Here is a 27,898-nt window from a genome sequence, read left to right on the forward strand (position 1 = left end):
TGATGGGAGGTGGGCTTAGGGCTGCACTGGGAAAGGTCTGGGCAGGAGGCATCAGAAGGGACTAATCTGAAGTGCATCAAGCTGGATGCACCTGGAGGATCAGGTGAGTCGGGCCCAGCTTCGGATGGGATTGACCTTCAGTGCATCTGACACAGGTTATGATGGTGGCAGCAGTGGCTCAGACAGTGAGGGTCCCAATGACACCCTTGGTGAGAAGGCCCCCTTCACATTGCGGACTCCACCTGGGCCAGCACCTCCACAGCCTTCACTCTCAGGCCTCCCTGGGCCCTCCCTGCCTGACTTCTGGCTCATTGTCCGGGTCCTGCAGGACCGTGTGGAAGTGTATGCACATGCACGGTAAGTAGAAGCCAGGGCCTGCACCCTCACACTCCCATTAACCTCTTCTCTCTGCTCCCACAGTACCTCTCTCCAGTGTTAGAAGTAAGACTTGGGACTGAGAGCTTGGTAGAGAATATATATTCTTAGGTTGGTGGCTCCTGATCACTTTCCACATCTTACAGCTACGCACATCACATTCAACTGTCTTATAGGAGTCAAAAAGCTGATGGGGATTTTGGCTTCTAGATGAGCATTAACAACATCTAAGGTTCACAGCAGCTTCAGAAGTTCGTGTATAAAAATAAGGCATAATAAGGCTGGGCATGGTAGCTCATGCCTGTAATCCTAGGCTTTTGGGAGGCCGAGGCAGGTGGATCACTTGAGGTCAGGAGTTCGAGACCAGCCTGGCCAACATGGTGAAACCCCGTCTCCATTAAAAATACAAAAATTAGTTGGGCGTGGTGGCAGGCGCCTGTAGTCCCAGCTAATTGGGAGGCTGAGGCAGAAGAATCTTGAACCTGGGAGGTGGAGGTTGCAGTGAATGAGATTGTGCCACTCCACTCCAGCCAGGGCAACAGAGCAAGACACTGTCTCCAAAAAAAATAAATAAATAAGGCATAATAGCTAATATTTATCAAGTGCATACTGTGTGGTAGGCACTGTTCTGGTGCTTACATGAATCCACTCATTTATCTACATAACAACCCTACGGCGTATTAATATCCTTATCATTTGGGTGAAGAAACTGAAGCACAGGTCAGTTAAATACTTGCCCAGCCATAGTACGTGACAAAGCCAGGATTCCTGCATAGGCATTGGTTCACTACTGCTGTCATCTCAGGGGTGGGTGGGATGTGCAGGGTAAGGTGGGGTTGAGAAGAAAGGAAAACCACCATTCTGACAAACACTTGAGAAGAAAGAAGAGGCACACAGCATAAAGGAGCCTCAGTGTGGTGCCCGTATGGGAGCTGGTGAAGCAAGTGTGGAGCCTCGGCATCCAGAACTGCTCTTGAGAATTCCATCTCTTCCATTTCCCACCAAGTTTACCTCTGTCCAAGCCTGCTCCCTTTTCATGGTTTCCCTTGGCCCCACTTCCATGACTTTCCCTCCCCTTCGTGATACATATAACTGCAGTTATGTCATATATACATATCATGCCATTACATATAACTCCTCCTCACTGCAGTTCTGGTCAGATTATCCTTCCTTCCCAGGAGCCTGATTCGGGAGGATGGGGGGCCAGGCACTGAGTGTCGCCACCTGCAGCAGCTCCTGGTGAGGCGAGTTGGGGAAATCTGCAGGGAGGTCAACCAGGTAAGGGGCAGGACTCTCCAGGCCCTGAGACAGAACAGATGAGAACCAAATTTCTAAGAACTTGATTTTCAGAGGCTATTGGTCCATTTCAGAATCAATAATTATGGAAAGTCTTTGACTCCCTCAGTTAGTAGGATGCTGTTTCTCCCCCAGCTCCCTACAACCTTGGGAGTGCTCCACAACCCACCCCCAGTAACAGTGGGTTACTCTTTCAAACCATCCCAGTAACCATGAGATACTCCCTCTCATTGCACTGTGCTAGCATTAGTGATATACTAGTGACCCAGACAGAGGGACGCTGTAACTCTGTGGAGCTTGTGTAGAATGGGGGACAGTTGAACAACTGAATTACACAACTTATTTCAATTACAATTGTGAAGAATCCTAAAAGGAACAGTAGAAGCTGCTATGAAAGCACGTAACAGGAATCTGACCATCTGAAGTATCAGGGGAAGCTTCTTAGAGGAAGTGAGTTTTAAGCTGAGACCCAAAGGATGGTGAACAGATTCTGGCGCCAAAGGGACAAGTGTTCCTGACTAAGAATCCCTCTCAGAGGCCTGAGCTCTGACCTCTCAGTGATAACTGATACTCTTGTTAACCTCCAATCCCCAGTGATAGTGGTCATTCTCTCTGGCATTTGATCACCCCTGACCACCACCACCCACTTAGGAGGAGATATTTCTGTTCCCTGACCTCGTGCTCCTTCTCCCAGCGACTGCTTCTTCAAGACCTTCACGACAGCCACGTGTGTAACTCTCTTCTGGTGGCCGAGAGTGAAGAAGATCTGTGGCGCAGCGAGACTCCCTTCCACTCCCGTCAGCGGGCACCACTGCCCAGTGATGGTGAGATCCCACCCACGAGCCTCCCTCACAAGGCGGTGCTGCTGCCCTTTCTTTTACTGAATACTCTGGTGAAAGCTGAGGGCCGAGTCCTCATTACTTGGTCATCAGTGCCAGGTACTAGAGAGAGAGCAAGAAGGATGGGACAGGAAAGGATCACTGGACTTGGCTGCTGAACGTCATTGGCTGCTGAACATCAGTGATTTTCATGGAAGTACTTTCAGTAGAGAGATGGGAATAGAAAGCAGATGAAATTAAAAGTGAAAGAGGGTGATAGGTGGGGCCGAGAATAACTACTCTTACAAGTAGCTTGGCAGTGAAGACAGAGAAAATAGATACGGCAGTAACTAAAGGAAGATGGGGGCAAGGAAGGAGCTTTAAAATAAAGTAGAGACTTGAGCATGTTTATATTCTATAGGGAAAGAGCCAGTGGAGAGGGAGAGGTTGAAGAATACAGAAGAGGAGAGATCACTGAAGGGGCATCAGGCCATGATCCATCTTCCTAAGAGCCTGCCTCTGCCTGGCCCTGTCTCGTTACCCAGAATGACCATCTTTCCCTGGCAGGGAAATAGACAGGAATGAAGAGTTTGGGGGAGTGAGGACAAGCAGGCCAGTTCCCATGTAAGAGAAATCCAGAGGGGAGGAGCCTGAAGGCCAGTAGAATTGGCCGCCTAATCGGTTGTTCCTCCAGACAGGCAGCCACAGGACTGCTTTGGGATTTCCAGTCATGGTAAGGGAACAAGATAATCCACTCAAGATAGTAACTGAAGTTTCAACACTTCTCCCTTCTCTTACTCCTGATGACCTCTCACCCAAACGGATAGAGGAAAAGCTGAACCATAACATTCCTTTGCAGTTCTTCTCTGGTTTAAAAGTAAAATCAGACTACTGATTATTTTTAACATTCTCAGCAAGTCTGTAGACAAATGTTTCTGACATCTGCAGGAGAGTGCATCTCTCAGCATGTTCTGGGATCTCCTCCTTATCAAAGCAGAGTCCCCATAATTAGTGGACTCCCATGGTTTCAAAGGCATCTTCTGCAAATTGAACATGAGCTAGGACAGGCGAACACTTTTACTTCAGAATGACTTCCGGCAGCCTGAGATGTAAAGCCAGTCGGAACCCAGACATAGCCCTTCCTCATTTTAGTCTCTCCAGACTTTTTCCCTGAAACCCTTAGCAACCAGCATTCCATTCCAGAGCCTCTGCCTCTACACAGAAACTGCAGCCTCCTGGGTAGCCTGTGTGCTGTTCACACTTGACAGCAGCTTCTCTGAGAGCAAAACTGCCACTTTGATCCACCGCAAGGCTCCCTGGAAACCTGAAAAGGGTCAAAGGAGGCATTGTACTGTGGCCATGGGCTCCTGTGTACTGCCACACTACCCTTTGGGTTTGTTGGCGCTTCTGTCCTCCAAAGCCCAGGACACAGTTTATCCCTCCTCTGCAGCTGGTGTGCATAAGCAGCCATACCCTTTTGGTTTTAATGAGGTTACTGTTGGAACTCCCCGGAGGACATAGTGCTACAGTGCTACTGACATATATTATGACAGGGTCAGAATCTCTTGGCATGATCTTGAGGATTTCCTCATGCTTTGCCTGCCTTGTTACCTCTCCTTAGCTCCTTCTCTAAGTCTCCTTGAGATACCTGTAGAAACCTTTGTGCTATGACCTGTGTTCCTAAGGGCACGCGTCTGCCTGGCCCTGTCGTGTTACCCAAAATGATCATCGTTTCTCTGCAGTAATCAGGGACAGGTCTGGAGGAGTGAGGGCAAGTATGCCAGTTCCCAGGTGAGAAGTCTGTGGAGGGCAGAGGGTGGTGTGTCCCATTTCTAATCCCTGCTCCCCTTCCCCCAGATTATGCTGCTGATGAGAGCTGTGCGCCCCGAGGGTACCTGGCAGCCACAATGCAGTTTGTCCCTGGCCATTTCTCCTGTGACGTTGTGTGGGGAACTGTGATCCGAGTCCATTCACGCCTCAAAATGGGACCCAGCATGGGGGTCTCTCGGGGTATGTGATTGGCATGACAGGGCAGGTGAACATTGGAAGGATCTGGAAAAGGCAGTTTCCTGAGCCCACGTTACTTCCCCAGCCATCCAGGCCCTGCGCTCTGTGCTCAATGCCTTCTCTGTGGTGAACCGGAAAAACATGTTTGTTTATCAGGAACGAGCAACAAAGGCTGTGTACTATCTTCGGTACGTGGCCCTTGGAAGGTGGGTAGGGCATGAGTTAAGGATGGCATGGGAGGCATGTCCAAAGACATGCTGCTCTTTCCCAGGCTCCTGGAGACATCCTGCAGTGACCGACCATGGAAAGGGGATGCGCTGCCCCCTTCCCTCGCTCTGTCCCGAAGCCAAGAGCCCATCTACTCTGAGGAAGCCTTGGCATGTATCACTCCCACTGCCTGATGCCCCTGTGTGCCCCTTGCACTTTGCTCTCTGGAGCCAGGGCCCTGACCACAGTTTTCCCTGTAGGGTCCTCGTTCTCCCTTAGACATGGCCTCCAGCCGCAGTTCAGATGCTGCTCGTCCTGTGGGCCAAGTGGACAGACATATCCAGCTGCTGGTCCATGGTGTTGGGCAGGCAGGTAAGGTCTGAAGAGGGGGTAGGGGAGTGGCCACATGAGGCTCCAGAATCCTCCGGGACTTCTCTTAGAACCTTACAAGCATTACACTGAAGTTATGTAACAGTTGCAGCCCAAGACCTGGCACATATTAAGTGAGCCATAAATACTAGCTGGAGGCTCCAGACCCTCTGGGACTTCTCTTAGAACCTCGTATTACTCCGCCCTGGGCCCCTCCTCTAGTTCCTGCTGTGCTCAGGGCTTTCCGCAAGCAGGAGCTGCATGGGAAGGAACTGGCTTCTGCCATGTTCAGGGATAGGGCTGCAGTTGATTGAGGCGCAGCTTGGGGAAGGGGAGCTGGGGTGACTGGAGAACTGGTGGTGCCACCGGCCTGATACCAGACTGGGTTCGGGGTGAAGAGGATGGTTATTTGGGATATATTTTGCCCGAGGTGTCCAGTAGGCAACTGGATTTTCCAGCTAATATTTATAGCTCAGTTAACATGCTGGTCTTGGGCTGAGACTGTTACATAACTTCTAGTGTAATTCTTGCAACAAACTTATGAGGATGATGCTATTATAATTCTTATTTTATGGATGAAAGCCCTGAGGTTTTGAGAGTAAAACTCAAAAAGTATCCACAGTCACATAGCGAGTAGCTTGGCAGAATTGGAACCTAGTGCTGGCTACCTCCAGAGCCAGCACTCCTAACGCTGCTTCTAGTATACAGGGAATTGGGAATTGTTTGAGTTTGGTATCTTAGGGTTGCTATGGGGGTAGCTGGTTCCTCTACCAGTGTCCCCACCTTCCCACCATGGCTGTGTCAAGGTCCTGAGATCACGGATGAGCTCGTGCGAGTTCTGTGTCGACGCCTGGATGAGGCCACACTGGACGTCATCACAGTCATGCTTGTTCGGAACTGCAAGCTAACACCAGCTGATGTGGAGGTCAGCTCCCCTCCAGGCACCAGCATCCTTCCCAGACTCAGCCACAGGTGCTGGGACAGTCTAGGCTAGAACTTCCGCATTCAGCTCTGCCCGCTTCTTCCCACTCTGCAGTTCATCCAGCCCCCTGGAAGTCTCCCCTCAGAGGTGCTGCATCTGGCCCTACCCACGTCCTGCAGGCCCTGGCTTCCAACCTTGGCGTGGTACCTGCGGCAGAACTTGCTCATCTTCCTGCACTCTCCCAAGTACACAGATAGCAACAGCCGGAACCACTTCCAAGTGAGATTGCACTCATTTCTCTCCACACTCATGTGCACCCCTGCCGCCTGCCCCACGCACACCCTTACTGACTCTTTCCTACAGATACCACTATATGTACCTTTGTCCTTGGACCTGGGTATACCCGTGCCCCCTGGGGACCATTATTACCCACTTGTGTCTTCTCGTGCTCCCATGTCTACCTGCACCACGTTCCCCACTGTGGGCACCCATCCCTGAGGGTTTTGTCCATTTGCTTGGTCTTAGTGCTCTGTGGCTGTTCTTTCCCCAGCATCCACTCCCACCACAGGGTGGCCTCCCTGACTTGGACATCTACTTGTATAACAAGCCTGGTGGACAGGGCACTGGGGGCAAAGGTATGGTGCAGGGCACGGGCCTGTGGCACCACCAGGTGAGGGAAAGCCTTTTGCCATCCTGTTGCTGAGAGGACCTTTCCCAGGCTTGCAGCTGAGTGGAGGGTCTTGGGAGGGGTGGTCGGCAAGTCCCACAGCTGAATCTTCCTATGGATTTCTACCCAGGGGTTGCCTGCATCACTCTAGCCTTTGTGGATGAAGGAGGAGCCCCCTTGTCAGTGGCGCTGTGGCCCCCCTCCTCTCCGGGACCCCCAGACCCACTGCGAGAGGAGGAATTTGAGCAGCTGACCCAGGTCATCCGCTGCCCGGTTGTTGTGGACGGTTCTTCAGGTGGGACAGCTTGGTCAGAGGATGAGGTGTTCAGTTATTGCTGTGGGAGGTAAGGGTGGTGAGTAGAGGGGGATCTAGGGTCCCCTGTTCTCCTTCCAGCTCAGAATGGGGCCCCACGGCTTCGACTGGATGTGTGGGAAAAGGGGAACATCAGTATTGTGCAGCTGGAGGAGAAGTTCCGAGGAGCAGCTCGCCAGGCCCTGGCCGATGCCATCATCGAGCTTCAGCTGCTGCCAGCTTCACTATGTACAGAGGACACACCCTCAGGTATGCAAGTCAAGAGGTCCTTGGGGTCCAGAGAATGTCACAGATCCAGGCAGGACAGTGTGGCAGGTGAGGGTACAAAGATGGGGTTTAGGGGAAGCATGACAGAAAACTACTACATCAGAATCACTTACTTACAGTTGTCCATGAGCTTGTCTGTGCATCATCCAGGTGCTACATTGGCAGCAGTGAATGGCTGCAGCTGCTCACCCACTTAGACAGGGCTGTTGCATCAGAAGCTCACTTCATACTAACACATGCGGTTGCACACTATCAGTTGTATATACTGTCATTCACTGACAGGTAGAGTAGGAGGCAGGTCACTGTCATACCAGTCTTGAGATTCAGTTTTCTGGAATGGGGATTGATGATCAGTGATGGGTGTCTGTAATATCTGGTGTCCACAGGAAGTCTCAGGAACGGATCGTTGGAAACTAAGAGCTCTGCAGGCCGAGCTAGCACCTTTCCCCCTGCCCCTGTCCCTGGGGAGCCTGTGACTCCACCCAGCAAAGCTGGCCGGCGTAGCTTCTGGGATATGCTGGTAATGGGAGGAAGTGGTGAAGTGGGCATCTACCTTTCTGCCTGCCTCCTAGCTCCTCTTACACTCCCTCCTGCCTCCCAGTCCCCTATAGGCCTTGCCACAGTCTCCTTTCATATGAAACTGCTCTGTCCTGCCAGACACCATGGCATGTACCTTTAGTCCCAGCTCCTCAGGAGGATGAAGTAGGAGGATTTTGCTTCAGGCCAAGGTTCAAGGCTGTAGTACGTTGTGATCATGCCTGTTAATGGCCACTGCACTCCAGCCTGGGCAACATAGAAACACTCTCTTAAAAAAACAAAACAAAAACTGCTCTGTCTTTTGGACTGGATTTTGCAGAATGTGGCAGTTCTCACTGATGTAGAGGGAGCCTTAACTTACTATGTGCCTTCACTTCCATTTTTCTTGTCGGATCCTCACAACAGCTTGCAAGATAAGTAGAGCTTTTACAGTGAGGAAGGTGAGGCTCAGGAAAGTTAAGTAACCTGCCCTGGGCTCCTTAGCCTGCCCCTAGGGAAGCTAACTGAACCCAGACCTCTGAACCCTCCTAGCTCACTGCTGTTCCATAGTGCCTCCATCCCACACCTTTCCTCTTCCCAGTAGCCCTTCCTCATTCACTGCATTGCCCCCAGAGTAAAACAGAATGTGGGGATTTGGGTTCCCCCAAAACAACTGATGACATTGTCCTGGATCGGCCAGAAGACACTCGGGGCCGGAGGCGTCACAAAACTGAGAGTGTTCGGACTCCCGGTGGAGCTGAGCGGGCACCAGGCTCAGATTCTGGAGCCCAGAGACAAAGGTGTGTGTGTGGTGGTATTGTGCCCTGGGAGAGTATGGGCGTGAAGTCACAGATGGGCCGTGGTCTGTATAAACATACAAGTGTCATGTATGGACATGAGGCTCTTACTCCCACTGTCTTTCAGACGCCGGACCACACAGCTAGAAGAGGGTGAGGTGGGGACCCTTCATCCTGTGTTTGCCCGTGCTGCTCGGCGCTGGATGGAGTTTATGGTTCAGATTGGTGAGACCCCAGCCTCCCCTCCCATCCCTCAACCCCAGCCTGGTCTCCATCCTGCAGCTTCATAGTGACTCCTCTGCCTCCCAGGTTGTGCCTCAGTGTCTAGAAGCTCCACCCACATGGTGTCCCGGTTCCTCCTTCCATCCATCCTGTCTGAGTTCACCGCACTAGTCACCTCAATGGCTGGAGACACCAGTGTTCGCATCTTTGAGCAGCGTTTGTGAGTGTAGATCCTATAGAATTGAAGGGAACTCCCCTAGACTTGCTAAAAGCTGGGCCTATAGGAAGCCAAACCAGAGGAAACTGAGCTAGGAGAGGTGGAAACAAGGTCCAGGGAGGTGAAGACTAGGCCAGGGAGTGGTGTCATGGATGGCCTTTCTGTCTGCCCGCCCTTTCAATAGGGGTTCAGAGCCAGAGATCTTCAGCCCTTGTTCCCCTGGGCAACTGGGCCCCTCTCCCCGCCCTGCAGCTGAGCGGCGTCTGCTGCTTCTGGGAAGGAACTTCTTGCAGTGGAGGAGACCAACACAGCAGGGTGAGGGCATGGCCTGTGGGGGTAGGCTAAGAATAAGTGGTGGGGTCTCCAACCTTGCAAAGGGGAGGGTGGGATCAAGGGGGATCTGTTCCCAGGCCCCTGTTGTGCCCCTCCCCCATCCTGTAGCTGCCAAAGCCATGCAGCGCTTCGAGCCAGGAGGTGATGGGAGCTCAGGGCGAAATGCTCCCCGGCAGAGGCTCTTGCTACTGGAGGTCGTGGACAAGAAGGTACATATGGGCCAGGGACTGGGTGGGAAGAGGGGTTCCATAATCTCACTGACCCTGACCCCTGACCTCCAGCTACAGCTGCTGACCTACAACTGGGCTCCAGACCTGGGGGCAGCATTGGGCCGAGCACTGGTTCGCCTGGTGCAGTGGCAGAATGCACGAGCCCATCTCATCTTCTGCCTACTCAGCCAGAAGCTTGGACTCTTCCATCATTATGGCCAGTTGGACTTCCCTGTGCGAGACGAAAAGGTGCCTGCTGCTCTGGCTCTTCCTATAGTTTTGGCTACTGAGGGGTCAGTTAAAGGAAAAACCAGCTCAGAAGCTGGAAAGATGGGACAGACTGAGGGCAGAGGTAGTAGGGAGGGAGTCTGAGAGAGGAAGCCATGGGATGAGAGAGAGGGTCCGAGGGCAAAGGCTGTGAACCCATTGCAATGCTCCGTCTCTCAGGAGCCAAACCCATTCCTGCTGCCAACCATGGAAGTGGAGACCCTCATCCGGAGTGCAAGTCCCCCGCTGAGCCGTGAGCAGGGCCGGCTGAGTGGGTCCTCTCGTGGTGGGGGTCCCCTTCCCCTGGACACATTCCCCTTTGACGAGGCCCTAAGGGATATCACGGCTGCCCGCCCCAGCTCCATACTTGGTCCTGTGCCCAGACCTCCTGATCCTGTCACCTACCATGGACAACAGTTCCTAGAGATCAAGATGGCAGAGCGCAGAGGTGAGGGTACTGGGACAGGCAGCAGGGACAGGAAATCTGTGGAGTCTGGGAGGAAGCGGGTGACAATGCCTGGGGCTACTACCAATGCCTTCAACCCTCAGAGCTGGAGCGCCAGATGAAGATGGAAAACCTGTTTGTAACCTGGCAGCAGCGTTCTACTCCAGCCACCATGCCCATCAGTGTGAGTGACCCCAGCTTGCATCTTCCTCAAGGATCTCTGATCCTGCCCCGTCACTGCGTCATGCTCACTGCCCTGTTTCCCCAGGCTGGAGAGCTGGAGACCCTGAAGCAGTCATCTCGCCTGGTGCATTACTGTGCAACAGCCATGCTCTTCGACCCAGCTGCCTGGCTGCATGGGCCCCCAGAGACCTCTGGACTCCCTGAGGGGCAGGTGAGGCTGACTCCCAGACTTCTAGGAGACCTTTGCTTACCCCACAGTGACCCCCCTCTTCCATCCCCAGCAGGATGGTTGACAGTGGGGAGAATCTTCCTTGATCTTTACTCTCACAGCGGCGCCATCGCCCTGAGTCAGGGTCTGGGAGCCGAGAGGCCCCCACAAGCTGTGAATCCTTGGATGTGTCGCCCCCGGGAGCCCGTGAGGAGCCTTGGCTGAAGGAGCTGAGCTTGGCTTTCCTGCAGCAATATGTGCAGTATCTGCAGAGCATAGGTTTTGTGCTGGTACCACTGCGGCCCCCCTCACCTGCCCGCAGGTGAGCCCGTCCCTGCTTTCCCTTCTCTCTTCTCCTCCTGCACTGCAAGTGAGGCCCCACAGGCCCTTCCTCCTTTTACAAGGTCCTATGTTGACAAGTCGGGCTGGGCCCGTGCATGTTCATCCCACCAGGCTCGCACACGTGTGAGGGTTTTGGATACTTTCACACAGCCCTCGGACGTGTCCTGCAGAACTTGTATGCTTTGTGGAATTCATGATGACACTTGTACACAGAACTGTGTCCATTCTCACAAAGCTCATGCCCACACATATCTTGTACACTTACACGCTTGCATACATCTCCCTATGTGAATTTTTTTTGGAGATGGAATCTCGCTTCATCGCCTAGGCTGGAGTACAGTGGTGCGATCTCGGCTCACTGCAACCTCCACCTCCTGGGTTTGAGCAATTCTTGTGCCTCAGTCTGCCAAGTAGCTGGGATTACAGGTGCACACCACCCTGCCTGGCTAATTTTTTGTATTTTAGTAGAGATGGGGTATCACCATGTTGCCTAAGCTGGTCTTGAACTCCTCAACTCAGGCAGTCTACCCACCTCAGCCTCCCAAAGTGCTAGGATTATAGTTGTGAGCCATTACGTCCGGCCTGCACATGTAAATCTTGTACATACTCCTAAGCCTCTGGATCTAGGCCTTAATGATTCCTGTCCTGATCATCCCACTGACCTCTCCTGAGATTTGATGTGGTTCTTGGCCCAGGGAAGTCCTTTTCTCACCAAGGACCTCTATGCTAGGCCTACTTGCATCACTGTCCTCGGCCTGTTCTTGGTCATGTTCACCCACTGGCCAGTACTGACAGGTCTGAGTCTTGGGAAGTAGGCAGCCCCTCTTTCACCACCTCCATTTCCCCTGAGCGCAGGGACAACTCTGCAGCCACCTTTTCATCCACGATTAAAATCTCAGATTCCCATGGTTGTGGCCCGTGCTCTATGTTCCTCTCCAGATTCTGTGTTCCCTGCCCTTTCCCAGTAGCTGTATGCGAAAAATGAGCTGTTCACCTTACACACAGCTACTTTTGTGTCTCCAGATTTGTGAGTTTATCAAGGCATGTTCTCCCTCCTCTGTTTTCAGTTAGAACCTTTTCAAGCCAGTAGTCCAGAAAGCCAGTTCTAACTCTCCCATGTTTCTGTGCCCAGCTCTCCACTCCCCAGGTTTACCTCTCTTCCAGGCATTAAGAAGAGAAGGCGTGCCTGCCTCTCCTGTGATCCCATCTCAGGCCAGGCTGGCCCCTCCTACCCTGGGGAGGAGCTGCACAGCTTGCTGCCTTGACAGTTCCCAGTTCTAGGAGCTTGTCTAAAGGACTTTAATTTGCACACTTGCCATCAGTTATGCTCTTCCCCCCAAATCTGAATTCCTTTTTAAAACAAGACACTGAGTTAAAAAAAAAAAAAAAAAAAAAAAAAAAAAAAGTTTCTGCAGCAAAATTTAAAGCCAGGCCTTCCCTTCCCGCCAATCTTTAACAATCACTAAGTCTTGTCCCAGTTTCCTTGAGGTTTAAATGGGACACTTTTTCCACCAGAGGTTTTGACCCCCAGCAAGAATTCTGGCAGTTTATAGCCCCTTGGTGTGAGTGGGTCCCCCTGACCCCTTCTGTTCTGTCCCTTCTTCCCAGTCCTTCCCCTGCTTCCCTTCTCCCCTATCCTCTGCACTAAACTGTGATGAGCAATATGCCTCTTAAAGCCTGGAACTGCCATCCCACAATCAAAAGACAGCAGCTTTTCCCTCTCAGAGGAAGGTACCTAACCAGGCATCAAACATCTCCTTGAATTTTCCTAATCAAATCGTAGACATGCATCACCCTCCCCCTTCTCTCTCCTGCCCAGCACGCACCCTCTCAGTAGCAGAGAGGCTTAGACTCCACCTCCCCACTGAGCACTGTTTTTGCCTCCCTTGAAGCAGCAGCTGCTATGGAGAAAGCCCGGCCCTGCAGTCTAGACCTGGACTCCAGGCCCAGCCTTGCCACTCACAGTGGCACCTTTGTGGGCCTGTTTCCTCCCCTGCAAAATGATTCCATGTAAAACGGATTCTGGGTCTGATCACCGTGACTGCATGCCACTTGCCTGCCTCATCCTCTTATCCCTCCTCCTTTTCTACAGCACCAGCCGACCACGGGCCATGGCTATCCTTGGAACAGAGGGTCGAGGCTCCTTCTCCTGCCCTAAAACCAAGACTGATGGGAGCCCCAAGGTAACTTGTCATATAATGGTAAAGTTACTGATGCTGAATTACTTTCCCATGGCCTGAGGTCATTGACCCTGAGTGATGTACCAGGGTCACTGATCCCAGACTGACACCATTAAAGTCAGGATCTAAGGGACTTCCACCCTACTGATTCGAGGCTGGTGAGCCCCCAATCCTTGCCCCGTTTTTCCTTTCTTCAGAGTACTAGCTCTCCAGTAACCACCTACCACCTGCAGCGGGCACTGCCTGGGGGCATCATCCTCATGGAACTGGCATTCCAGGTAAGCAGGAGGAGCACTGAGTGGAGAGAGCCAGACCCACCTGTCTCTTGCCTTCCTGATCTCATCTTCACCTTCCCTCCAGGGCTGTTACTTCTGTGTCAAACAGTTTGCCCTGGAATGTTCCCGAATCCCAATGGGGCAGGCTGTCAACTCACAGGTATGTGGATGAGGTGTAGGCACAGTCAGTGCACCCCAGTGTCCTGTGGGCAGCATGGCTCCATGTCTCATTTGCTGGGCAGTAGAGTAATGCAGTGGGCAGGCTGGCTTAGTGACTGATGCAGTGCTGTGGCCTGGCTAGGTCAGTGCTCATTCTGGTGAGCTGCACTCACTACCAGGCTGACCCTGTCGGTCATCCAAAGTGTGTTCAGCTGTAGCCCTGAGGCAGTACAGTGCCTGGTCTGGCCTGTAGTCATCTAGGGTCTGTGGCAGACCCTAGTGGAATCTGGGATACAGCAGAATGGCCCAGTGTCTCAAAATGGCCCTAGTTTCATGGAAGTAGTTACAATACAGTATGAAAAAGGGAGGCTAGAATGAGGAGGCCTTCCCACAGAAACCATTCTGGCAGAGGGCATTCCACTGGGCCACAGCAGCAGGGGAAAAATTGCACTTCTTTCCACAGAAGGAGGGAAACATGTATTGGGCAGCCAGTGCAGCCACACCCTAACCCTGTCTCCTGCTGCTGCCTCCCCAGCTGTCCATGCTGTTCACAGAGGAGTGTGACAAGGTGCGAGACCTGATGCATGTGCATTCGTTCAGCTATGACTTCCATCTGCGCCTCGTGCACCAGCACGTACTAGGTGCCCACCTGGTGCTGCGGCACGGCTACCACCTCACCACCTTCCTGCGACACTTCCTGGCCCACCACCCCGACGGACCCCACTTCGGCCGCAATCACATTTACCAAGGTCAGTGCCCAAGGGCAAGCCAGTGAACCCAAAAAAGAACAGGCCACAGGTGCCTCCAGGTCAGGGCTGGTGGGACTACCTCCCTGGACAAGTGGTCCCATGTTGTTAATTACCTCATGTCACACATATCATGTCCCCATGTTTCTGTCCTGTGTCTTTCTTACCAGAGTTTGGACCCCATGTCACATGTTCCCTGCCCTCTGAGTTACTTTTGTCCCATCTCAGTGTTCCACAGGAATGCAGGAGCTCCTAAGGAAAGCAGACCCACTCTGCCTGCCAGTCAGAGCTTTAAAGACGCCCATCCCTGTGCCCCACCAGATCAGTGTGTCTGTCCTAGGCTTAGTGTCTGCTGTCTCCTGTTACTTACCCCTCAGGGACATTGGAGCTCCCCACACCACTCATCGCTGCCCACCAGCTGTACAACTACGTGGCTGACCATGCCAGCTCTTACCACATGAAGCCATTGCGAATGGCCCGGCCAGGGGGCCCAGAACACAATGAGTATGCCCTGGTGTCGGCATGGCACAGGTAAGGCTGGGAGGGGCATCCAGCATGCATGCTGCAGGAGCTGGGGCTGGGACATACTTGCAGTAGGGAGACCCGTGTTTTCTTGGGCAGGGTGAGGTTTGTTTCATTAGAACCCCAGAGTTGACATCTCCCCAACCTGTCCTGCACAGCTCTGGCTCCTACCTGGATTCTGAGGGACTTCGCCACCAGGATGACTTTGATGTGTCTCTGCTTGTCTGTCACTGTGCTGCCCCCTTTGAGGAGCAAGGAGAGGCTGAGCGGCACGTTCTGCGGTCAGCAGACCCCCTACCCTGAACACGCCCATTTCCCAGCCTGCCCGACCCTGCCCTGTGTGTCTCTTGCTATGACCGCCACTCTCCTGCCCTGCTCCCCACTCCAGGCTACAGTTCTTCGTGGTGCTCACCAGCCAGCGAGAGCTCTTCCCCAGGCTCACGGCTGACATGCGCCGCTTCCGGAAGCCACCCAGACTGCCCCCTGAGCCAGAGGCTCCTGGGAGTTCAGCTGGCACCCCTGGGGAGGCCTCAGGGCTTGTTCTAGCGCCAGGACCGGCTCCTCTGTTCCCACCACTGGCTGCAGAGGTGGGCATGGCACGGGCACGACTGGCTCAGCTGGTACGGCTGGCTGGAGGGCACTGCCGTCGGGACACCCTTTGGAAGCGCCTCTTCTTGCTGGAGCCACCAGGGCCTGATAGACTGCGGCTAGGGGGGCGCCTGGCCCTGGCAGAGCTGGAGGAGCTCCTAGAAGCAGTCCATACCAAATCCATTGGGGACATCGACCCCCAGCTGGTAAGGGACTGTGGGCTCCCGAAAGAGCTGGGGTAGATGCCAGGAATTCCACTGGCAGCCAGGGCAGAGAGCACAGGAATCTGAGGTGACTGGCACAGAAGACTCAGGCCTGTGGCTCCTCCCCCAGGACTGCTTCCTATCCATGACAGTCTCCTGGTACCAGAGCCTGATCAAAGTTCTCCTAAGCCGCTTCCCCCAGAGTTGTCGCCATTTCCAAAGCCCAGACTTGGGAACTCAGTACCTGGTAAGTCCCCTTGAGCTTCCTCTGAAAAGGACAACATAGCAGAAATCCTCACCAGACAGATGCGCCCCTCAGCCTGACCAAGCAAGCTCTGCTCTGGAGGGAGGCCTAGACAGAATGGGACTCCACAGATACATGTAAAACCCTTCCAGTACCGGGCATCGAGCTATAGTATGTGATTCTCTGAGCAGCTCTGCCCTCAAAGACTCACCAAGAACACAAGCTTTGGCTTGAGATCCTGAGGGCCAGGCTCTGGAACTGACAACCCAAGGAGCTCTCAGAACTTTGTCAGTAGGCTGGAGCCCCAGAAAGGACCCCTTGGGCTTTGAAGCCTTGTTACTCAAAGTGTGGTCCACAGACCAGCAGCCGCAGCACCTGGGAGCTTGCTGAAACGCAGGCTCTCCGGCCACATCTGAGACTGCTGACTCGGGATCTGCAGGTTGTCAGTCTCCGCAGGTGATTTGTGTGCACACTGAAGTTTGAAAGCGCTGCTGTAAAGGACAGGTAGAGCTGCGGTGGTGGAGCATGGGGCATTAAGGAGCCCACAGAGATGGGCCCGGCCAGAGCTGAGGTTCAAGAGAGGAGGCGTTACGAGAGAAGATTTCAAGTAAGAAAGTAGGAGGTGGAGCCAGGTGAGGGGTCCTGCAGCACAGTGCTTGTGCAGAGGATTCATTTCAGGGTGCAGGAAGGGTCTCCCAGAGAAGCCGAGGTCAGTTAGGATGAGGCTGCAGTAGTGTCAGCGGTTGTGAATAGAGGGGGGTGCCCCTGTGGGTGGTAGGAAGGCTGGAGCAGGAGTGGGTTTTGAGGAAGGGTGACAAGTCCAACCTGGGGGAAGTTGAGTCTGGGCTCCATAAGGCCCTTCACCGTCTGCAAGGTTTGTGGGTACCAGGGATTCAAGCTCAGGAGAGTCGTAGGCAGCAGCTCTGTGAACAGGTGGTAACTGAAGCCTTGGGAGAGCAAATCATCCCAGGATGGGTCACTAAGCAGAGTGTTAGGGAGCAGACAGACATAAGGGGACAGGACAATCCCAGGGGTGGTCAGAGAGGAGTGCCAGGACAGGAGGCAAGGAGGTTGCGCCAGGGGTACAGCACTCTCCATTGATTGGCTTCAGCGTACCAGGCTCTGTGTGGGGCCTCCAGGATCTACTGTTACCCCTCATTCTGACGCAGCTCAGATGGGCTGACGGGCAAGCCAGCGAGGATGAGGACTGAGGCTCAATTTGGAGACATGGTTCTATGTGACCTCGGGGTACAGGCGGGGTGAGGTGTGGAGATGGAAGTAGGCCTCTCCTCATCCTCCCTTCACCTCAGGATGCCCTGTGGAAGGGTCTGTGTCACTTCGGGGGAGAGAGACCTCAGTCCCCTTCTCATCTTTTCACTGCAGGTTGTGCTGAATCAGAAGTTCACTGACTGCTTTGTGCTGGTGTTTCTGGACTCCCACTTAGGAAAGACGGTGAGAACAAGTCGGGGGCTTTGTGTCAGCCTTGTGGAAGGCCATACCCCAAATGTATGGAGCCTGCTGGGTTGGGGTGCCCACCCTTTCTGAGCCCTGCCTCCTGTCCCCACCCATGCCCTCCTCTCACCAGCGCACCCCCACCATGTTCCCCACAGTCTCTGACGGTGGTTTTCCGAGAGCCCTTCCCAGTACAGCCGCAGGACAGCGAGAGCCCCCCTGCCCAACTAGTCTCCACCTACCACCACCTGGAGTCTGTCATCAACACAGCCTGTTTCACCCTCTGGACCCGCCTCCTCTGAGAGAGTGGACTGGACCACTGCATGTCACTGTTCCTCGAATCGTGGGTCTACAAGATTGCCCGCCAGAGGCAGGACTGACCAGCCCTTCTGGGCCCCAGGGCAAGTCAGACACTGAGTGACACTAAAGGCTTTGTAACTACGTCTTGGGGGTCTGCTGCCCCAGCCTGGCGGCAGGAACTGCCCTCCTCAAACACCCACAGCCAGTGACCCATCCAGGACTTCAGAGGGTCAGGTCAACCCAAGGACCCCTTGGGCCCTTCTGGGGTACTCCTTTCTGCCCACCTGGTAGAGTCTTGGGAGTTCACACGGGGTGGCAAAAACTTACCCCCTAGAGCTCCTCTACCTGATCCTGCCCCCCAGCCTTTGACCATGGTCAGCCACCTGTGTCCCTTGAGCCCTCGGGTCTTCACCTCCCACTTGGACATCACTGCTGGACATTCCCATTGAGATGACAACTGGGTTCCAATCCCAGCTTTGCCTTTGAAGCACCTGTGGCCACTGTCAAGTCCCTTTGCTCTCAGACCCTGGGTTTCTCATCCTTTAATGAGAAGGTGGGCTCAGAAGCTCTCCCACCTCCACAGCAACCCTGGCACTGGCTTCTCAATGGGAGGGAAGCAACAGAGAAACTGAAGTGTTAGACACTATGTGTCCTCCCACCCCATAACAGAGACATAAGACAATGTTCAGCGGGTCATCTTTAATGCAGAGGAGGAGATGGGATCTCACTCGCTGTCTGGAGGCATGTGGGTGGTGTGCAGGCCCTCACTGGCCACCTCGGGGTGGCCCCGCCTATCCCAGTATGAACGTAGCCAACTCAAGCCCTCTACTGTGTCTCCTGTAGGGAGAGGGAGGCCTGGGCATCTCAGCCCACAAGGAGAAAACAGCCCCTGTCCAGTCCCTCCAGAGCTCCCTTCCCCAGGGCCACCCCTCACCTCGAGGCTGATACTCGCAGCCCACAAAGCCTTTGTAGCCTTCATCTTCCAGCAGTTGAAACAGATAGGGGAAATTCAGCTCTCCGGGGCTGCTGGGCTCCCCTCGGCCTGGGACCTGTGCCACCTGCACATGCCCTGGGGACAGATGTGGACAAATGTGGGGTCCAGGCTCCTGCCAGGGCCTGAAGAACAGATGTGGGGATTGAAAGGGTGGGAGGGCACAGGAAGCTCCTCTCACCAACGATGGGCAGGAACTCCTGGATGTTTCCTGTCAGGTTCCCATCCATGATCTGCCAGTGGAATATGTCCTGGGGAAGAGGATACTACAGTCCAAGACCCCGCAGGCCCCACCCTCCCGGTCTTCAGAGTACCCCCTTTCTTCCACTTACCATTTGTAATTGGAGGTTGGGTCTTCCCACCTTCTGTAAGATGGCTGCCGCTGTAAGAGAAGCCAGGGAGGGGGCCGTGAGCCTCAAGGAGAGCACAGGAATCAAAAGGGACAGGAGACAGGGCTGGGGTCATACCCTGCTGGGGCGTGTCCAGGAAGTACTGGGGGTCAGTGATGCGGGTATTGATGGGCTCCAGCAGTCCCACGAGGTCCGCCTAGCAGCATGTCGGGTGTTGTGAATAGAGCTCCTTCCCAAGTTCGTCCCCCATCAGTCAGTCACTGGTCAAGGCCCTCACCTGTCCCTCTGACCTAGGCTGGCAGCCTCACGTGCTGTCCCCACTGTGCACCCCCTCCTCCGCACACCCACAAAGACATGTAAGTACATGTGTGTTTCCACCTTTCTCACCTCAGCCAAAACCCCAGCTGCATGCCTCAGGTTCTCCAGAAAAACGATCTCCATCTCAGCTTTGACTGCTATTCGATCAGCTCCCTGGGGTACTCGGCCAGCCATCAGGTGGATCCTGTGAGGAAGATGGATTGGAGGCCTTGCCTCCCTTGGCTCTCTGCACCTTTTCCAGGATTCCCTGACACTGCTGGCCCTTGCCTGTCTCCCCAGGTCTCCAGTCCATGGCACCTGAGCCACGATGCCCAGGCATCCGAGCGCTTTTCAGAGACACTTCAGTAACGGCCGAGGGGAAGCCCTTTCCCAGACACCTCAGCGTCCACCCACCGCCCCCTGCCTCCAGTACTTTCTACCTTTCCTTCCCTCGGTCCTTCTCCTCAACCTATAACCTGCTAAATTCTCACCTTTAAAAATTATCCTGACCCTTGCTTGCCCTTCTCAGGTATTCCGTGCTGCTGTCTCTACTTCCTCTCCTTGCATCTACTACTTAGACTCTTCCCATCTTTTTTCTGCCCCCACCATTGACCAATAGTGATCCCCTCTTGCTAGTACCTTCTGAGCCTGTTTGGCCTCTGCAGGATTTGACATTTGATCAGCCCCATTTGAGCTGTCCACCTCCTCCCATCATCCCCTGATCTTATCAGCCACATCCAGCTCTGAACAGACATTCCAGACCTCCCCACCCCAACAGGCTACATATATGTACAGCCTTAGGAACACTGCTGAACACACCAGGCTGCCTCTTGCCACAGCACCCTTGCCGGGAATACTTTACCTTCTGCCCATCAAGCAATGCCCACTCCTTGAAGACAGTCCAAGCATCACTACCTGTAAGCAGCTTTCTCTGATCCAGACAGGGTTAGGTGCCTACCCCTGCTCCCACAGCTTCCTGGAATAGGGCTGTCCTCAAATGGATCACTGCATATATTTACTCTCCTATCTTCCTAGGCAGACTGAGCTCCCAGCATGGGATCCCAGCATGGGGTGAGCATAAAAGAGTGGCAAACAGACTGGCACAGGACAGATAAAATACAAAAGGCAATTTACAAAGGACCAGGACCGCAGAGGCGGAGATAGGCCAGTGGGCTCAGACTTCTGAGCGTCTCAGACCTCAGGTCCTCGACTCCCTGAACCTGAGGCAGGGTCATGGGTCACAGAGGGGTGGGGCTTGGGGTGGAGGCGGGGTACCTGGGACAGCCCAGGGCCTTGGCGTATCGCACGGCCTGCTCCAGCCCCTCTCGGAAGGCCGCCTGTCTCCCGGGGACGGCCCCCAGCCCCATTTCCCCCTTCTCTTGGTCTCCTGCAGAGAGAACGGGCCTCAGCCCCCGACTCGGGCACTCCCCTGCCCGCGCCCAGTCCCCCACCAGCCTCCCGGCCCGCGGCGCACCCGGGGGCGTGTTGATCAGCACAAGCCGCAGCCCCGCTTCTCGCGCGGCGCGCGCCAGCGCCTCAGGCGGCTCCGCGTACGGCCAGGCCACCTCGACGGCCTCGAAGCCCGAGCTGCCCGCGGCCCGCAGCCGCGCGGGGAGGCCGGGGAGCTCGGGGAACAGCCAGGACAGATTGGCGGAGAAGCGCAGCGGCGCCATGCCTGGGGAGGCCGGGCCGGGCAGAGTCCGAAGGCTCCAAAGGCGGCGGGCGGGGCGGGGCTCTCCTTGCTGGCCCTGCGAACAAACGTGCACTCTTCCGGGTTAGAAAAGCGAAGTGCTGTAAAAATCCGGGCCTTCGCGAAAAGCGCCTTCCGTGAGCGAGAGAGGGAGCGCGGGGAGAGGCGAAGGGGCGGGGCGAGGGCGGCCGGAAAAGGAGCGGGGCCCGCGCCGGGAGAAGGTGGGGAGGCCGGGCTCCCGGACCTGAAAGCCGGACGCGGGGCCAGAGAGAGCTGGCTGCCCGAGGGCCAGGTTGCAATGATGGGACGTGCACTTTAATACTGAGTCTTTCCTCTGTTTATAAAAATGCTATCTGTTCGTTAAGCAACATTTGAAAGCTGTATAACCAAATAAAGAAGCACTTTTATACCACCAGTTATCACACCACTAGCCTGTTAGCTTTCCCGTCCAAATTTTAAAATATGCAGTTTTTTCCTTTGGAAATTGTGATCTTTCGGTATATGCGGTTTTATAGCCCTTTTTCATGGAATATTATTTTGTGAGCATTTCCTCGTGTTTTCCAATAGCCTTCAAAATCTGTGCCTTCGCTGCTCGTTGTTGCACACCTAAGCAGCAAGTCATTTATTGTACTTTGTGGTTGGATATTGTGTGTGTGCGCGCGCGCTGCAAGCGCACTTTCATGCTCTTCTTAGTCCCTATCTCTGACTCTTTTTCAAGTCTTTTTCTAGAGGTGTCCATCACAGTGTTGGCCCGTTCACGCCGTTTGTCTTTTGCAAGGGAAACGGCACCATTGAGCAGCTATGGGTGAGCTGTCCTCTCTTAGCCTTAGCCTCAGCTGATTGGACCAGGGAGGTCATCTGATCCCAGGACAGCCAATCCATAGACTGGTCAAAGACCTCTTACTTGCGTGGTTTGGAAAGATAAGATAACCAATCAAGAGTTCAAACAAAGAAATGCTGAGAGTCAACAGGTGGTGTTGCCAGAAGGTGACTGGGCTGTAGAAACGAAATAAGACAGAGTCCTATGGTAAAGAAAAGCTAGAGCGGAAAGGAGGGGAACCAAGTCCTGTGAATAGAGGTAGCACACTGGGAAGCCCATGTCGTCCCAGGGGTGCCCAAACCCATAGCTGCCCCCAGGTCTGTGCACTTAAGGCTGGGATGCTTAGACTTTCCTGGGTTTCTTTGTCTGTATAGCATCTTAATGTTTCTTGAGATAATTTGAATGATTTTACTTTCATCTACAATAACCCACCTGATTGGGCAGGTTCTTAGGGGTAGAATTACATGGTCAAAAATAGGAACATATCTAAGTTATTGATGTCTTAAATTTCCTTTGAAGAATATAAATCTATATCCCAACAGTTCATGAGTAAACGTCATCTTGATCTATCGTCTGTGCTAACTTTGACAGAAAAGCTGAAAGTGCAACATTAGGAACACCCAGCTTCCACTGATTGTTCTGTCAACACTCAACTCCATCTCAAATGAGGCTAACTCAGACACCAGGGATCCAGCCTGATCCCGTGGTGAACCCAAATGCTTAGAAGCTTCCATTTCTTCAGCTCTGCCTCCAAGAACAGACTGCTGCCAACTGACACTGATCACCTGATTTCTTGCTCATTTGCAACTGGTTTTATACTAGGACCTTTGCCTTGTCTTGGAATGTGTTTCTTGGGTATCGTCCTGTCAAGATCTCACTAAGCTTAACATTGGAATCAATCCCAACTTTAGTGTGTGTGCAATCCAAAATCAACAATACAGAGTAACATCCAGAGGAAGTAATTCCTTTATTACCACCTCACTGTTGATCTCTGAGTATGCAAATTCCATTTATGATGTTGAAAGCACCACCATCTGCTGAGCTCTGCATCAGAAACAAAATGTGTCCAACTCCCAATGGTCCACCCCTTTTTTCCTTGGACATCCCTTAGGGCAGTAAAGATTATGTATAAACTAGACATACATGACTCACTTTCCCCTTAATTCCCTTACAACACCTTCACATAATATGCCCAAATAAATATATAAGGAGTGCAATGTCCATGAAAATTATTTGCTTTATTCACCTTTGGCTATGTCTTATCCCACCTTGCAACACAGGCATGAGACTAAGTTATCACAAGTTTGGATTCTTTGCATTTGCCTTTTTTTCCGGCTTTATTGTACTTCACAGATATGTATTTAGCTTTTAACCAAATAATTTGCACAGGTGTGGTATTAAAGTAACAACAATTTGTAAATAGTTGCATGGATAATGGCAAAAACTTTAGTACAGAGTTCAGAGTCTCATTTGATCACTGGACAGCATTTGGCAATGCAGTAAAACATATTACAACTCATGTGAAATGCAAATCAAAACCTCAATGAAATTCTATTTTATGCCTTTCAGATTGGCAAAAATAAAAAAGACATTATCAAATATTGGATAGGATTTGGAACAACTGCTGATAGGAGTGTAAATCACTATAACCTCCTTGGAAAACAATTTGGCCTTGTCTCTTAAGGCTGATATGCCTTTGATCCAACAGTTCCTTTCCCAGGTGTATCCCCTGAAGATAGTTTTGCACAAGTGTACCAGGCAAAAAGTAAAGTGATGTTCACAGCAGAACTACTTATGTAGCAAAAAGATGGAACTAACTCAAATGTCCATACATACATACATAGGTGAGTTGTGTAATAGTACAGTCATACCATGTTGTACAAGAGAAAGCTGGTGGCTCAAATGATAAAACTGAGTTTGTTCTTGTTAACACAAGATTATGTATAAACTAGACATACATGACTCACTTACCGCTTAATTCCCTTACAACACCTTCACATAATATGCCCAAATAAATATATAAGGAGTGCAATGTCCATGAAAATTATTTGCTTTATTCACCTTCGGCTATGTCTTATCCCACCTTGCAACACAGGACAATATATGAAGAGCTTAGTGAAGTTTAATTGGAACTGAAAAACATCATTATGAAAGCATCAAGTGGATACATCTCAGAAACATAATCTATAGAGGAAGAAGCAAATCACGGAGAAATACATACAGTGTGATTCCATTGATAAAAAGTCAAAGGCAGGGAAAACCAACAGTATCTTGTGTAGGAATATGGATATCCCTGGTAAAACAATGAAAAACAAGTGAATAATTATCACAAAATTCAGCATAATGGTGACGACCTCTAGAGGAGGACGGAAGAGGGTAGCATTGGAGCCTTTGAAAGCGTTAGTTATCCTTTCTCCTACCTTGGATAGCACATTCATGTATGTTAACTTTACTACTTTTCTTTAGAGTTAACATATATTTTATAAATATCATTTTATATCTGTTTTATATTTAATAAAAACACATTTTTAAAACCTGTATGCATTTACTGCCGTCTGTTAACACATTTGATATTAACATCCTCATTGTGGTATCATTATAATCTCAAGATTTTTCTACAGGTTCAGCTTGTTCGTATTGTTTGTCTGGTTTGAATTATAATGATCACTTCTTAGACTCAACTTGCCACTGCTCAGTATAGTGATCTTTTATTGTATTATCTGCCCAGAACCTATGGCAGGCAGCCTGCAAAATGGTCCCCAATGGGTCAGAGCGGGTGGTTCACACCTGTAATCCCAGCCCTTTGGGAGGCTGAGGCAGGAGAATAACTTGAGCCCAGGAGTTTGAGACCAGCCCTAGCAACCTAGTGAAACCCCATCTCGACAAAAATATAAAAATTGGCCAAGCATGGTGGCATGTGTGTGTAGTCCCAGCTACTCCAGAGGCCGAGGTGAGAAGATCGCTTGAGTCTGGGGGGTCCAGGCTGCAGTGAGCCATAATTGCACCACTGCAGTCCAGCCTGGGTGACAGAGCAAAATCCTGTCACAAAAAATAATAAAATAAAATAAAATCGATAGACCATTAGCAAGATTAACCAAGAAGAGTGAAAATCCAAATAACCTCACTAAGAAACAAAACAGGAAATATTACCACTGACACTGCAGAAATACAAAAGATCATTCAAGGCAACTATGAACATCTTTATGCACATAAACTAGAAAACCTAGAAGTGGATAAATTCCTGGAAAAACACAACCCTCCTTGCTTAAATCAGGAAGAATTAGATACTCTGAACAGAGCAATCAGCAAGATTGAAATGGTAATTTAAAAATTACCAACAAAATTAAGTCCAGGACCAGACGGATTCACAGCAGAATTCTACCAGACATTCCAAGAATTGGTGCCAATCCTTTTGACACTATTCCACAAGACAGAGAAGGAAGGAACACTCCCTAATTCATTCTATGAAGGCAGCATCACCCTAATACCAAAACCAGGAAAGGACACAACTAAAAAAGAAAACTACAGATGAATATCCTTGATGAACATGGATGCTAAAATCCTTAACAAAATACTAGCTAACCGAATCCAACAACATATCAAAAAGATAATCCACCACGATCAAGTGGGTTTCATTCCAGGGATGCAGGGATGGTTTAACATATGTAAGTCAATAAATGTGATACACCACATAAACAAGAATTAAAAACAAAAATCACATGATCATCTCAATAGATGCAGAAAAAGCATTCAACAAAATCCAGCATCCCTTTATGATTAAAACCCTCAGCAAAATTGGCATATGAGGGACATACTTTAATGTAATAAAAGCCATCTATGACAAACCCACAGCCAACATAATAGTGAATGGGGAAAAGTTGAAAGCATTCCCTCTGAGAATGGAAACAAGACAAGGCTGCCCACTCTCACCACTCCTCTTCAGCATGGTCCTGGAAGTCCTAGCCAGAACAATCAGACAAGAGAAAGAAATAAAGGGCATCCACATTGGTAAAGAGGGAGTCATACTGTCCCTGTTTGCTAACAATATGATTGTTTACCTTGAAAACCCTAAGGACTCCTCCAGAAAGCTCCTAGAACTGATTAAAGAATTCAGCAAAGTTTCCGGATACAAGATTAATGTACACAAATCAGTAGCTTTTCTATACACCAACAGTGACCAAGCAGAGAATCAAATCAAGATTTCAACCCCTTTTTACAACAGCTGGAAAAAAAACAAAACAAAACAAAAAAAAACTTAGGAATATACCTAACAAAGGAGTTCAAAGACGTCTACAAGGAAAACTACAAAACACTGCTGAAAGAAATTATAGATAACACAAACAAATGGAAACACATTTCATGTTCATGGATAGGTAGAATCAATATTGTGAAAATGATCATACTGTCAGCCAGACGCAGTGGCTCATGCCTATAATCCCAACACTTTGGGAGGCCAAGGAGGGCAGATCACTTAAGGTCAGGAGTTTGAGACCAGCCTGGCCAATATGGTGAAAGCCCGTCTCTACTCAAAATACAAAAATTAGCTGAACGTGGTGTTGCACGCCTGTAGCCCCAGGTACTAGGGAGGCTGAGGCAGGAGAATAGCTTGAACCTGGGAGGCGAAGGTTGCAGTGAGCCGAGATCATGCCACTGCACTCCAGCCTGGACGACAGAGCAAGACTCCGTCTCAAAAAAAAAAAAAGAAAAAGAAAAAAAGAAAATGACCATACTACCAAAAGCAATCTACAAATTCAATGCAATCCCCATCAAAATACCACTATCATTCTTAACAGAGTTAGAAAAAACAATTCTAAAATTCATAGGAACCAAAAAAGAGCCCGCATAGCCAAAGCACGATTAAGCAAAAAGAAAAATTCTGGAGGCATCACACTACCTTATTTCAAACTATACTTTAAGGCCACAGTCATCAAAATAGCATGGTACTGGTATAAAAATAAACATATAGACCAATGGAATAGAATAGAGAACCCAGAAATAAACCCAAATACTTATATCCAACTGATCTTCGACAAAGCAAATAAAAACATAAACTGGGGAAAGGACACCCTTTTCAACAAATGGTGCTGGGATAATTGGCTAGCCACATGTAGGAGAATGAAACTGGATCCTCATCTCTCACCTTATTACAAAAATCAACTCAAGATGGATTAAGGACTTAAACCTAAGACCTGAAACTATAAAAACTTTAGAAGATAACATTGGAAAAACCCTTCTAGATGTTGACTTAGGCAAGGATTTCATGACCAAGAACCCAAAAGCCAATGCAATAAAAACAAAGATTAATAGCTGAGATCTAATTAAACTAAAGAGCTTTTGCATGGCAAAAGGAAGAGTCAGCAGAGTAAACAGACAACCCACAGAGTGGGAGAAAATCTTTACAGTCTATACATCTGACAAAGGACTAATATCCAGAATCTACAACAAACTCAATCAAATCAGTAAGAAAAAAAAAATCCCATCAAAAAGTAGGCTAAGGACATTAATAAACAATTCTCAAAAGAAGATATACAAATGGCCAACAAATATATGAAAAAATGCTCAACATCACCAATGATCAGGGAAATGCAAATCAAAACCACAATGTGATACCACCTTACTCTTGCAAGAATGGCCATAATAAAAAAATCAAAAAACAGTAGATGTTGGCATGGATGCAGTGAACAAGGAACACTTCTACACTGCTGGTAGGATGTAAACTAGTACAACCACAATGGAAAACAGTGTGGAGATTCCATAAAGAACTAAAAGTAGAACTACCATTTGATCCAGGAGTCCCACTACTGGGTATCTACCCAGAGGAAAAGAAATTACTATTCGAAAAAGATACTGGCATACACATGTTTATAGCAGCACAATTCACAATTGCAAAATCGTGGAACCAACCCAAATGCCCATTAATCAACAAGTGGATAAAGAAACTGTGATATATATATATTTTATATATATATTATATTATATAGTATATATGTCTATAAGATATATTGTATTATATAGTATATATGTCTATAATATATATTATATTATATATATTATATTATATAATATATATGTCTATAATATATATTATATTATATATATAT

The 27,898-nt window shown here is 50.6% G+C and overlaps 3 protein-coding genes across 9 annotated transcripts in view; 1 reads left to right on the forward strand and 2 right to left on the reverse strand.

The window, feature by feature from the left end:
* The window catches only part of SZT2 (SZT2 subunit of KICSTOR complex), a 64,814-nt gene extending 44,161 nt beyond the window's left edge, over window positions 1-20,653 (forward strand). For 6 of the 7 annotated variants that reach the window (XM_050797224.1, XM_050797203.1, XM_050797212.1 and 3 more), the window contains exons 40-72: window positions 156-357; window positions 1,554-1,653; window positions 2,366-2,495; window positions 4,347-4,499; window positions 4,582-4,684; window positions 4,768-4,873; window positions 4,964-5,075; window positions 5,879-5,997; window positions 6,109-6,273; window positions 6,545-6,629; window positions 6,792-6,956; window positions 7,056-7,223; window positions 7,628-7,761; window positions 8,391-8,557; window positions 8,682-8,779; window positions 8,864-8,996; window positions 9,178-9,308; window positions 9,435-9,535; window positions 9,608-9,784; window positions 9,983-10,250; window positions 10,352-10,431; window positions 10,516-10,641; window positions 10,761-10,960; window positions 13,073-13,163; window positions 13,358-13,438; window positions 13,521-13,595; window positions 14,130-14,343; window positions 14,718-14,871; window positions 15,021-15,143; window positions 15,251-15,656; window positions 15,784-15,900; window positions 17,281-17,349; window positions 17,508-18,337. In XM_050797224.1, coding sequence (XP_050653181.1) covers window positions 156-357; window positions 1,554-1,653; window positions 2,366-2,495; window positions 4,347-4,499; window positions 4,582-4,684; window positions 4,768-4,873; window positions 4,964-5,075; window positions 5,879-5,997; window positions 6,109-6,273; window positions 6,545-6,629; window positions 6,792-6,956; window positions 7,056-7,223; window positions 7,628-7,761; window positions 8,391-8,557; window positions 8,682-8,779; window positions 8,864-8,996; window positions 9,178-9,308; window positions 9,435-9,535; window positions 9,608-9,784; window positions 9,983-10,250; window positions 10,352-10,431; window positions 10,516-10,641; window positions 10,761-10,960; window positions 13,073-13,163; window positions 13,358-13,438; window positions 13,521-13,595; window positions 14,130-14,343; window positions 14,718-14,871; window positions 15,021-15,143; window positions 15,251-15,656; window positions 15,784-15,900; window positions 17,281-17,349; window positions 17,508-17,651 — 4,697 coding nt within the window. In that variant the 3' untranslated portion in view covers window positions 17,652-18,337. Of the gene's footprint in view, window positions 1-155; window positions 358-1,553; window positions 1,654-2,365; window positions 2,496-4,346; window positions 4,500-4,581; window positions 4,685-4,767; window positions 4,874-4,963; window positions 5,076-5,878; window positions 5,998-6,108; window positions 6,274-6,544; window positions 6,630-6,791; window positions 6,957-7,055; window positions 7,224-7,627; window positions 7,762-8,390; window positions 8,558-8,681; window positions 8,780-8,863; window positions 8,997-9,177; window positions 9,309-9,434; window positions 9,536-9,607; window positions 9,785-9,982; window positions 10,251-10,351; window positions 10,432-10,515; window positions 10,642-10,760; window positions 10,961-13,072; window positions 13,164-13,357; window positions 13,439-13,520; window positions 13,596-14,129; window positions 14,344-14,717; window positions 14,872-15,020; window positions 15,144-15,250; window positions 15,657-15,783; window positions 15,901-17,280; window positions 17,350-17,507 lie in introns of all 7 variants that reach the window. The other variant, XM_050797244.1, reaches the window with a different exon arrangement.
* MED8 (mediator complex subunit 8) overlaps window positions 1-27,898 on the reverse strand; it is a 230,870-nt gene that overhangs the window by 50,068 nt on the left and 152,904 nt on the right. The window lies entirely within an intron of this gene.
* Window positions 18,334-21,386, reverse strand: HYI (hydroxypyruvate isomerase (putative)). Its single transcript, XM_050800264.1, has 8 exons — window positions 20,762-21,386; window positions 20,563-20,674; window positions 19,378-19,492; window positions 19,108-19,186; window positions 18,973-19,022; window positions 18,822-18,891; window positions 18,584-18,718; window positions 18,334-18,486 (listed from the first exon to the last, which is right to left on the reverse strand). The coding sequence occupies exons 1-8, from the start codon at window positions 20,958-20,960 to the stop codon at window positions 18,374-18,376; spliced, it is 873 nt and encodes a 290-aa protein (XP_050656221.1). The 5' UTR covers window positions 20,961-21,386; the 3' UTR covers window positions 18,334-18,373.

Source organism: Macaca thibetana, chromosome 1 (genome assembly GCF_024542745.1).
Source record: "Macaca thibetana thibetana isolate TM-01 chromosome 1, ASM2454274v1, whole genome shotgun sequence".
In the NCBI taxonomy this organism is placed as follows: Eukaryota; Metazoa; Chordata; class Mammalia; order Primates; family Cercopithecidae; genus Macaca; species Macaca thibetana.